The sequence below is a fragment of the Elephantulus edwardii genome, unplaced genomic scaffold (assembly GCF_000299155.1).
Source record: "Elephantulus edwardii isolate Elephantulus edwardi_28Jun2011 unplaced genomic scaffold, EleEdw1.0 scaffold00002, whole genome shotgun sequence".
Classification (NCBI taxonomy): domain Eukaryota; kingdom Metazoa; phylum Chordata; class Mammalia; order Macroscelidea; family Macroscelididae; genus Elephantulus; species Elephantulus edwardii.
In genome coordinates, this window is record NW_006399752.1 from 5,262,374 (window position 1) to 5,274,363 (window position 11,990).

Below are 11,990 nucleotides of genomic sequence, written 5' to 3' on the forward strand. Positions count from 1 at the left end.
AAGATGAACACTAAAACTATAGGAAGAGAAAAGAGCACAAAAAACAACCCTATGTAAAAAAAATTCAAAACTTACTAATGAACATATAAAAAAATCCAATATAGTAAAAGTACAATTCAAAACAAAATAGCAATTATTTTCTCCTATCTAATTAACAAAAACAAGAGCAAATGATACTTAAGGTGAACAAGTGTGTGGTGAAATAGACTCTGCTGTATACTCGTGGGAGGCTAATTAAGTTTAATAAGGTTGGATAGATGAGTATCAATTACAAACTGAGAGTCTTGAAATTGCTCATGTTATTTGACCATGCCTAAAAATTTCTTGTAAGAAATCATTCAGAAATAAAAATGAGTAAAGATTTTATGAAGAGCTCTTATGGCCTAGCAGTGAGGAGTTTGTGGTGCCAATCCAAAGGCAGGTGGTTTGAATCCACCACTCTTCTGCAGGAGAGAGCTGGGAAACTTCCTCCCCTGTGATATAAAGCCTCTAAAAATGTGCTAGATCAACTAGAGCTGATTTTGACTTGATGCTACATAACAATACTCTATGAAGATTATCATAGATAATTGTTTGTAAAAAGTAGAAATAGGGTAATATATAATATGTTGCTTACTCATACTATTGCATATGTATCTATTGACTATCAAAACTACATCACTACATTTTTAATTGTTTGATACAATGTTAAGTGAAAAGTAAATATATAATGGGATATGTAGTGTGTGTGTGTGTGTGTATATATATATATATATATATATATATATATATATATATATATCCAACATATGTCGAAAGGCTAACAATTTTAGGCACTGTATTATCTTTGTTCACCTATTTTAAATTAGTATATAATAGAATGATATAAAGTGGTAGGTGCAGATACCACAAAACCTAAATTTTAGTTAAATACAAATACTTTTTTTTGTTAATATTTGAGTCTGCAGTGTATATAGAGTCTGGGTAGATTTCTTGCCTAAAGTCACAGCTGTCCTCAATCAGGAATTTATTTTCAATTGAGGATGCTTCAGGGCTCAAAATTTGTGATATCCACAATTCCATTCAAGTGTCTCTTAACTGTAAATCTTCTTGGCATTTGTAGACAAATTGAATAAAACTCCATTGTTTTATGATGCAATTCCTATTTTCTCAGTCTAGTTTTAGCTTCTAGGTTGCCTTCACAACCTAGATCCCATGAATACAAGTCTGTGAAACCCACAAGAGTCAGAGCTCAAAGGTGGTACTTTGTTTTCCCAGGATTAGCATGTTTTCTGCCTTGTCTAGGCTAAAGTCTTAAATATCTTATTATTTTCTATTAAATGTTTTTGTTTTTTTGGTTAGGTGATGTTGAGTCAAATATGACCCAAAGCAACCCTATTAACAACAAATTTGAACCGTATCTATTGTATGTCATCTTTGCACTTCCCTCTGAGCTTAGGATATGTGATTGTGTTGTCTCAAGGGATATTAACAAACATGATAAAATGAGAAACTGACATGTGATTGTACATTGGGGATGTTCTTTTGGAAAACATTGGTCATATAGGAAAGAAGTATGGCCGTACTCTTGAAGAAAAAGACTATATAGAAAGAAATCTAGAAGATGAAAGGTAATTTTAAAATCATTAGCTCCATGAAACTCCCAAATGATGAAATCACAAAAGTTACTTCAACATCTACCAAGGGCCAGTAAACTCCTGTATGGCTTGTAGGTCATATCCTGCCCTGAGTTACATTATAAGAATAAATAAAGCTACCTATATAAATAATCTAACTCAAAGTATTAATTATAGGAAATAAGTTATTTCATTCAAAACTATTAACTTTTTAAAACTAACAGTGTGTTTTGTCATATAGAAATAGATATCTGGAACAGACATGTGAAACAGCAGTTGTGTCACGCTATAAACAAGGAGTGGTGCTACAATCTCAAAGGCTCACAGTTCAAATCCACCAGCTGCTCCACGTGAGAGAGATGGGTAATCTCCTCCTGTACAATTAAACTACCTCTGAAAGCCCACTGGAAGGTCAGATATGAGTTGATACCCACTCTACAGTAAACAACAACAACAAAACATAGAGCACTGGACTTTAGAACAGTTGGTGACCAGAGGAATAGTAAAAAACAAAAACAAAAACAAAACAACAAACCAAATATAATAAGATGCAGAAAAACAGCAAGGACAAGGAGATTGATTGTACAGTGAAAGTTGTAGAAAACAAAACTTGGGATCATTACTATGCAATCAATCAATTATCTTACCTACTGTTTACAATAATTTTGAAGATTAATAAAAACATATCTATGAATGTGTGGAAGAGCTAAAGTGATTTCCAAGCAAAGATGTGACAGAGCAACATGTCCTTTTAGTTACCTTGTAAAGGAGCTGAACTAAATAAAGAACTACTATGCTTCCTAGCAGAATTTAGAAGATCTGGTTCCCACCTCAAAGAGCACTGGTGGCCTACGGGTAAGGAATTGTGCTGCCAATGCAAAAGAAAGAAGTAGCTTAAAGCACCAGCTGCTCCACAGGAGAAAGATGGGCAATTCTCTTCCCTTGTGACTTAACAACTTCTGAAAACTCACTAGAGGGTAAGGGAGTCAGCTATAAGTAGGATCTGTCTAAATGGGATATAATAGCAACAGTTTAAACCCAGAATTTTCTGAATAGAAAAATGAAATAATTTCATATTTTGTTCACAACTGAAAATAGAGAAAAAGAATTAAAAAAAGTTCCCAAACATACTGTAGCAAGAAAAAGGGGGGGGGGGAATCAGAGTGCTGTCTCTAAGTTGAGATCAAATCTAGGGCAAAACCATGTTGTTCAGCACTGTTGACTCAGAACCAACTCATAGTGGACCCTATGGTGAATTTTCAGAGTTGGTAAATCACACATATACCAAGAAGCTGTTGTCCAAAAGAGCAAGGAACATTGTATTGATTTGAAATAAAGCAAGGTATGTGACAGGGTTGTATATTTTATCCATAATTACTTAATTTGTATGCTAAGAAAATAATTCAAGAAGCTGGACTCTATGAAGAAAAATGTGACTTCTAGAGAGGAGGAAGACTCAACAACAACAGTCAATGCAGATGACACAACCTTGCTTTCTGAAAGTGAAATGCAGATCATACAATCTAGCTTTTAGAAAGTGACAAGAAGTTGCAAGTGATTACTGCAGAAGATCAAAGACTCAGATTTCAACATGGATTTTATCTCAACCTCAAGAACAAAAATCTTCACCAGTGGGCCAATAGGCAACATCATGGGGAATGGAGAAAAGATGGATATTGTCAATTATTTCATCTTACTTCAATCCACAATCAACACCCATGGTGCCAGCAGTTAGGAGGTCAGGAGACTGACTGCACTGAACAAGTCAGCTATCAACTCTCTATATTATTGAGGAGTAATTTTGAAGACTAAGATACACCTGATCAAACCCATGGTCTTTTCAATAATTTGTTTTGCATTGGATAGCTGGACAATGAATAAGGCTGCCAGAAAAACTCATGCCTTTGGGTTGTGGTGTTGGAGATGATTACTAGATATCCTATGGACTGCCAAAAGTACCAACAGATATGTCTTAGAAAAAGTACAGCCAGAGTGCTCCAAGAAGGCAAGGATGCCAAAGCTTTATCTCATATATTTTGGGCATATTGCTAGAAGAGGTTATTCTCTGGAAAGAGACATCATGCTTGAAATGGTGGAGGCTCAGCTAAAGAGAGGAAAAACTCTTAACAAAATAGATTGACACCATGACTGCAGTAATGGGCTCAAGTGTGTCTGAGATGATGAGGATGGTATAGGAGAGGATGGGGTTTAGATCTGCTGTTCATAGGGTCTAGAGTAGCTATGAGTCATACTCCACTTGATGGCACACCTAACAACAAGAAAATTGCACAGGTGGAGATTGCCCATCTTTCTGTCCCTTGATTAGCTTGTGGATTTACATCATGTAGCAATTGGTTGGAAGGGCCATTTCTTACCACTACGCCACCAGAACTCCCTAGGGTATATCTATATGAGAATCATAATTAAGACCTCAGAAGTATTTCCAATTGTCTATTACAGGCATCATCCCTTAGATCACAGTTCCTTAAATTATGTTAATGATGTTGTCCTATGGCAACTTGTTAACTGTTAAAAAGAGTAATCTAGAAATATTTTGGGTATATCATTTATATAAATTAATAAAATTATAATTTGATACATAGGAATACCTTAAAATTTTCAAAAGTTGTGACTTCCTGGAATAACTAGATAATACTATGTGCAGTTTTAACTTCTTTCTTCATTTTAAATTGTCTTTCAGCCTATTGCTAAACTATGTTCTTGAATATTATGTTCAAATAATGATAATAATAAAGAGAAGACTATATTTAACTTTATTGAAAACCTAAGCATCAATCATTGTGCAAAAATGTATAGAATATTCTATTTTAGCCTCAAGATTACCGAGTTTTAACCTGTCCAAAATTTTTGATCCACATCTAGATTTTCACTCTAAGCAGTTAATTAGAAAAAGAAAGTGAACTATTTATGATTATACATTGAGTAGCATTATTCATAAAGTCATAAGTGTCTTGAATCCTAATGATAGAGAAAAATAGGCTAAGAAAGATTCCAATAATGGTTTATGATACAATTATTAATGGTTAGTATAATCATTATCTTTATTTTATAGATAAGAAACTGAAGTGGGATGAAAATCTAAAGGACTTCTAAAATCTTGCTCAAGATTTTATGACTTCAGAGAACCAAATAATCAGGTAATATGAGTAGCAATATACAGTAACCTGTGAGTATTATAACAACCTATGCATTGTTGCATAACAACAATATGAATAGGTATATTGATAACAACAATATGAATAGGTATATTGATAACAACAATATGAATAGCTATATTGACTAAATTGAGAAATTTTGTTCCAAAACAGAGGATATATTTCTTTATATAAGATTGATGTGGCTACCCATTCTTACAGGTGACTTGGATTCATGCCCACGATCATTACATTTTAGGAAAATATATTTCTACATAAATTTATACCTGTGTATTATATGCAATAGATGGATATGCAACTATAGAGTACAGAAAATGCCATAAAATTATGATAAAAATTTAAGCCATAAATAAATACCTAGAGAGAATAAGTTGTTTAATGTAGCAACTCCAGATCATACTCATGGAAGATATCAAGATTATTGATATCACATATCTACAAAGATAATATCCTACATATTACTTTAGTAGTAGATGGGTATTTTAAAGCTTACAAAAGTCCATCTAAGGTGCAACTATTAGTCTGGTCACATCTGGAGCAAAGAAGAGTGGAGAAACTGAAATAGCTATTAGTCCAAAGGACCAATTTACCACATGCAGGTCAGTTTTCATTCCCCTGAGATCAGAATAACTAGACAGTGTCCAGTGACCACTCTGGATCACTCTGAAAAGTTCCCATAGAGCAGAAGAAAATATGCAGCAAAACTCAAAATCATGAAAAAAGATCAGACTAGTTTGATAGAGACTGGTAAAACCTCTAAAACTAAATATCACTCTTCAAGCCTGTTTGTGAAATTGTACTTCCCTGAGACTTAACAATCGACAGGCTTATAGGGACATCAATAAAACCAGGCAAGAATCTATTCTTTAGGACAGTCAGCCATGCCATGTCAAAAGGGCTGCATTTGCCTATGGATGAAGCTTAGATAGAAGGATGAGACAGGAGACAAGGAGACCTGAAAAAAGTAAAAACAGGAGCAAGCAGGAGGAGTGTTTTTCAATATGGAGATAATAATCAATGTCATGAAACATACACATTGCTGAATGGAAAGACAGGTTGCTTTGTAAAATTCCACTTAAATCATAACTCTTTTTGTTGTGTACCATGGAGTCCAAACTGACCCTCCAGCGGGTTTTCAGAGGCAGTTAATTGCATGGGAGGAGACTGCCCATCCTTCTCCCACAGAGCAGCTGATGGCCTCAAACCATGTGCCTTTAGGATTTCAGCTCAGGTTCTTTCCACTAGGCCATCAAAGCTCCACAATAAGGCAACTATTTAAAATAGAAAAAAAAAATATTTGGGGTTGAACCCTCCTCCAAAAAACAAACAAACAAAAAAGTGCAAAATATAAAAAACACTATTCTGTCATGTGCATTGAAAAACTTTGGCCCATAATAGAAAATATTTTTTCATTTTATAAGATTGATGGAGCCACACATTTTGAGAGGTGCCGTGTAGTTGTTGCTAGGTGTGCAGATTGAGAGGCGGGCAATGGGATTCTTTCTCAGGGTGACTAAGGCTCCTGTGGTTCCCACTGCCCCTTGTCTGCCTCAATGCCAGTGAGTTTTATCTTGGTTCCATGTGACAGAAAGAAAGGGTCATTGGAGGGTGTCTTTCATAAGAAGAAGCCTTCATGAAACTGGAGAGAGCCCGCTGGTTTGTGTTGAATAAGGCTGAGCTTTAGCTGTGCTGTCTTATATATGCTATTTTATCACAAACCTGCTTTATTACTTTTAATAAATGTCTACAGCCCTTTCCTTTGTCAAAAATAGAAGAAATAAAAAATGATGAAACTAAAAAGAAATCTACATTAATGAAGAGCTATAGCTGAGATCTAAAGCAGATACAAAAGTGGAAAAAAATCCCAAGTTATGGTTACCATAGTAACTGCAACACAGTGGGATTTCACTTTTATGTTAAGTAACTTTAACTTGAAGGAGCCTGGTGGTGGAGGCATTTAGCACTCAGCTGCTAACTAAATGCTTGTCAGTTCAAACATAACCAGACACTTCATGGGTACAGTGCACACCATGGGAAACCGGATAGAGCAGTTCTACTCTGTTCTATCAGGTCACTGTGACAACACAAAGACAAAGCTCTTTTGTTTGTTTATTTGGTTTAAAATTCATTTGAGTATAAATGCAAACCTGTATCTTCTTAGGCCAAAGGAGAAATATGCAGAAAACAGTGACAATGATGTAGAAATATTACAGATTTTAAGGATGCCAAATATGAACCCTGATGTGATACGAACATTTTCACATCAATACTTGACATCCATTTGCAACAAGTTACAATTAATCATTATATCATTTATAAACTCAGGCAATGTACAAAGTGGGGGGAAATTCCCTAATAGCCTAATGAGAGGATCCTAGCACATAACTTTAAAACTTATGAAGACAATGACACAGTTATGCTTGTAACTACAAGAGAAAATTCACTGAAAGTACAATACACAAAATATAATCTTACTACTTTCATTGTCAAGTGCTTTTAAATTGACATTTTTTATTACTATACTTGCAATCTCAAATTAAAAACAAACAGGATACTGTAAGAAGACGGCATATGTATACATTGTCTAAGACATTGATATTGTATATTTTATTCTATTTTAAGAATATATTTTAAAAAAATGACAGGAAGGGTACTTACTCCTGTTATGTAACGAGGTCTATACTGAATAGTTCCAAATAATCCAAGAATGACGATAATAATATGTACAAAATTTGTCAGGATAGGTGCCCACTGATATCCAAGGAAGTCAAATATTTGCCTCTCCAGCACACAAACCTACAATAACAAAACAGGATAGATAGATCAGCATATGTGAGAAACAGCACAATTGTGAGTGGTGGCGAAAGAATGGGTTTGGCATTATAATTAGCAAATTGTCACTGTGCTGCTATAGGTGGCATTTGTCTTTGTCTAACAGTGAGAATGACATTCAGAGTTCTATTTCAAAGGAAGAGCAGGGAAGCTGTGGATCAAGAGGCAGCCCAAGTTGTTTCGGGGTGGTTTTTGAGGAAGCACTGAACAGTGCTCGCAGGCTGTCATCTGTGCAGTCATAGGATAAATTATATTGTCATATGCACTGTCGAACACATGAGACCATCAACCAGCAAGTTAGGAAAGTCCACATGAAGGGTCTGCTGTTAGGAGCTGCTCACATGTCATTTGATAAGTTGGGAACAGAACAAAGAGGGTTGATAGAAAAAAAAGAATTCTTCAGCAAGTCAACAGACTGGATTCTAGAAGGGGCCTGCCACCGAGCAGCTGTTGTGTATGACACAAGTCATTTTTTTTTTTCTGGGTATCTGATTCCTCACTTGGAAAATACGGGAATTAAACTAGGTGGCTAGGGTCATTCTAAACCACACAGCCTAGAAAGATAAGAAAAACGTGAAACCTCACAGAGTAAAAGGTCCTGAAAGGAAACAGAGACATTGGAAATAAACATAAAATAAAGCAAAGCTGTTTTGAAAGCAAGCTACTTCATTTATTTCAAATTACATTATTTCCTCTGTGCTCAGGACTTTAAAATGACGGCATTTGTAAAATCTAAGCCGTTTGACCACAGTAAACAAAAACCTGCAATTGGTCATTAGACCAGAAGTGTCTATTTTATATTGAAAAGCAATACCTAGAGAGCTGGTCTCTCCTCACATTTAACAATGCAAGAGGTCTAGTGTGGATTAAACCCAGCTTTGCCTTTCCTGCCTGCCCTCATGTGGAAAGAAAATAAACTGTTCAGATAAAAAAACCTTTGTGAAAAACCTGATGTTCCACCTACAGATTCAACAGGATATTTTTTTTCTGCCAGACTTTAAAAGAAAAATGATGATTTTTAAAAACCCCTCATTAACATTACTATGCTATAATGATCTTTCTTGTCAGGAGGACATACTAACTCTTGAAATAGGTAGTGTGCTTTTAAATTTAATACCTCCAACTCAGTTTGAAGACTTCTTGAAAGATCATTATTCCCACTCCAGTTCTTTAGCTGAACAGCACAGTTTCCCATCAGGCATTTAAAGTGAAAATAAACTCATGGCGACTGTTTGCATAACACCTCTGCTTCCTAAGGCACATTTGGTACCGTGTAATGGCAGTACTAGTGACAGTCTGCCTACAGAAGGTCTTTAAGATCAAATTTATACGCTAAAGGGTGAGACAGGCACAATATTATCATTTAATTATGTGAAGAAAATGTCTAATCTGCATAAGACAGTTGTTGTTAAGTGCTGTCAAGTCGTAGACAACTCATAGAGACCCTATGAACAAAAGACCTGAACAACAACAAAAAGACCTGAGCACTTGTATACCTCTCATCATTTCTCCAAGTTCATGAAGTTTCTGGAAGCAAGCTATTTCAGAAGTGGATGCCTCTCTGGCTTCCAAGTTTGTTTTAACTAGGAGCTCCACCAAACACTGTCCACCATGGGTGACCATTATCACATTTAACACATCAGTGTCACAGTGTTTAGCAACACAGCAATCACGAGTTACTATACTACTTAGAAGAATGTTTGACCAAAATCAATTAAAACGAGGCCTGAGGAACATAGATTAAAATCACCCACCTTTGGCTTGGTAGCATAACTTTCTATCTACTAGGCCAGCAGAACTCTATGTGGGTGATGTTGTTAAGTGCCCATAGTGATAGATTTAAACTAGGTATTGTGCATGCACTTCTGAAGTATTGCAAATAAAGAATAATGGCTAGTACTTCCCTAGGTACTAGTGGGCTGCTGCCACCACTATTGTTGTTTGTTGTGTTGTTAAGTGCTGTCGAGTTGAGCTCACAGCAACCCTATGAACAAAAATCTGAACCTTGTTCTATAATTATCGTCACTTCTTTAATGTTCATAGGGTATCCAAAGGCCTATTATCTAAGAAGTGGATGGCAATCCTGCTTCCATAGCTGTCTGAAACTGAGAGCTCTACTAAACCCTGTCCACTATAGGTAACTACTATTATGCTATTTGACACACTAGTGGCACAGTATTCAGTATCACAGCAACTCTAAGTTATCTAAGTACAGCAAACTGACAGACAAATGCTATACCACTTAGAACAACTTTCTTCCCAAACACAATTAACATCAACAACTTCACACAGAAGCCTCCAAACCAGAGACTTAGTCAGGGCCCAATCAACTTCCACATACAAAGGTCCACCCACCAGATCCTGATTAATTTAAACAAGATGCTTCCAAGAGGACAATTTTCATGTCTCTCCAGCAGAATTAGATTTTTTCTATGAAAAAAGCTAATGATGGTTCTTTAGGATTGTTGTTAGGTGCTGGCAAGTCAAGTATGACTCATAGCAAACCTATGATTAGGAGTGGGTTGACTATACTTTAATACAGCACTTTTGAAATTGGGTAGAAAAACTTGCTATGTTCATCATCAGTATCATTTAGCTATTTAGTACTGATCTTGTATTCATCAAGAGTTCAGCAAAAGCCAAATAACAAAAATAGCTTGCAGTGTTCTTTTTTCTTGTTTTATATGGTATTGCTTTCTCTTACAAATGACTTTCTCTAGAGCAAACACTATTGCTATTTTTTTAACACTACAATCATATTAAGCATATTAACGCTGCCATCTGGATAATTTGAAATTTTTCAACTGCGTAAAAAATAAAGAATATATATATATATATATGAATTTTTTCTCTGAAATGCTAATAAAGTTTCCACAAAAATATCTCATATTTTTTATCAAAGAAGTGGTTTATAGGCCATTTTATATTTTGGCCTTAATATATACATATATGTCTTAGATTGCATTTATATTTTGTGCACTCAAAACAAGGTAAAATACAGTCCTGCTCCCACTCTTGTTAGAGCAGTGAATTAACAAGGTCATTACTATCATATGCTGCTCTGTGTTAAGCCGATACTTTATATTAATTGAAGGTGGAACTGTGCATACTGTCCCAGGAAACAGAAGACGATGTCACAGTGACCTGCACTTTCTAGTTTTCCCCACCACTTGTCCTCCTCATCAGCTCTTTGCCTCCTCAAATGAAAGCACAGACAGTGGCTTCAGGACTCTGTATTTTTAACTAGAGCCAGGAAGCTATATGGAAAATGTCAATCAACCTTCTCAAACTTCTGGTTATGTCTCTTTCATAAAATTCAATTTCATAAGGATGGGAGATGGAATGACAGCCTCACTTACTCTGACTGCTAAAGGCCAATCAAGAACTGAAATGAAAGCAGAAATGTTATCAGGATCACTGCCACGTACTGGCAGTCACCACGGCAGTGGGTTATAACAGAAATTGTGACTAGGAGTATAAGGGAATGCCATTTTGCTTGGTTGTAGGAACATTTTAGAATTTGTCATGAGGGATGCTATTTTTTGGCATGGTAAATACTATGTCTTCTTATCCCTTTTTAAAGGAAGCCTGTTATTGAATTCAGCACAGAAACGGAGCTGCTGTTCTGAAAAGATGCAGTGAGTGATAGTGTTTGTTTCTCTGTTGACAAAAGTGTGTCTGTGGCTGTCCCTGGGTACTTGTAATATAATATGATCTTCTATATCAGGTTCCAGAGTTTTACCCATTGACTCTATTAATGTAGCATAAATAATAGGTACAGGATCTAAAGGATAAACTCTGTCAAGCTATGAAATGCATTTCATACCTTAAACTTGAAAATCGAAAGCATTACAAGAATTCCCCAATCATACATCTGGGTTTGTTCTGTCTGTGCAAGCATATTTCATGCACTTCTATTATTAACATAAATGGTACTGTAAATAGTTCACATGTTTAGGTACTGACTAAACATTTTTAAGTTTGAGCCTAGAAAAGGTACCCCAGGAAAAAGCCCTGCCAATATTAAAAAAAAAAAAAATCTGTCATAAGAATCTGTGGAGTACAGTTTTACTCTGAGAAGTATGAGGTCTAGGGGAAATTATTTGACAGCTAGTTTGTTCCTATTGATAGCCTTATTGTAAGAATTTGTAGATAATATCTTATTTAATGAGGTAAGCAACATTATGAGTTAAGCAATAAGATTATATCTATTTTAAAGATGAGAAAACTGAAGCAGAGAAATGGTTAATTTATCTGACAGTGTATGGATATTAAATACAGATTAATTAACTGGAGACTATGTTTCTAGAATTTAATGGTATCACTTCCCAGGTGATATTAAATATAAATGTGTATATATATATAT

General features: G+C 35.4%; 1 protein-coding gene across 1 annotated transcript in view; it reads right to left on the reverse strand.

Annotated features, from left to right (window-relative positions):
- The window catches only part of NKAIN2 (Na+/K+ transporting ATPase interacting 2), a 1,532,464-nt gene that overhangs the window by 855,890 nt on the left and 664,584 nt on the right, over positions 1-11,990 (reverse strand). The window contains exon 2 of the mRNA XM_006878982.1: positions 7,451-7,588. Within this exon, the coding sequence (XP_006879044.1) occupies positions 7,451-7,588 (138 nt within the window). The remainder of the gene's footprint in view (positions 1-7,450; positions 7,589-11,990) is intronic.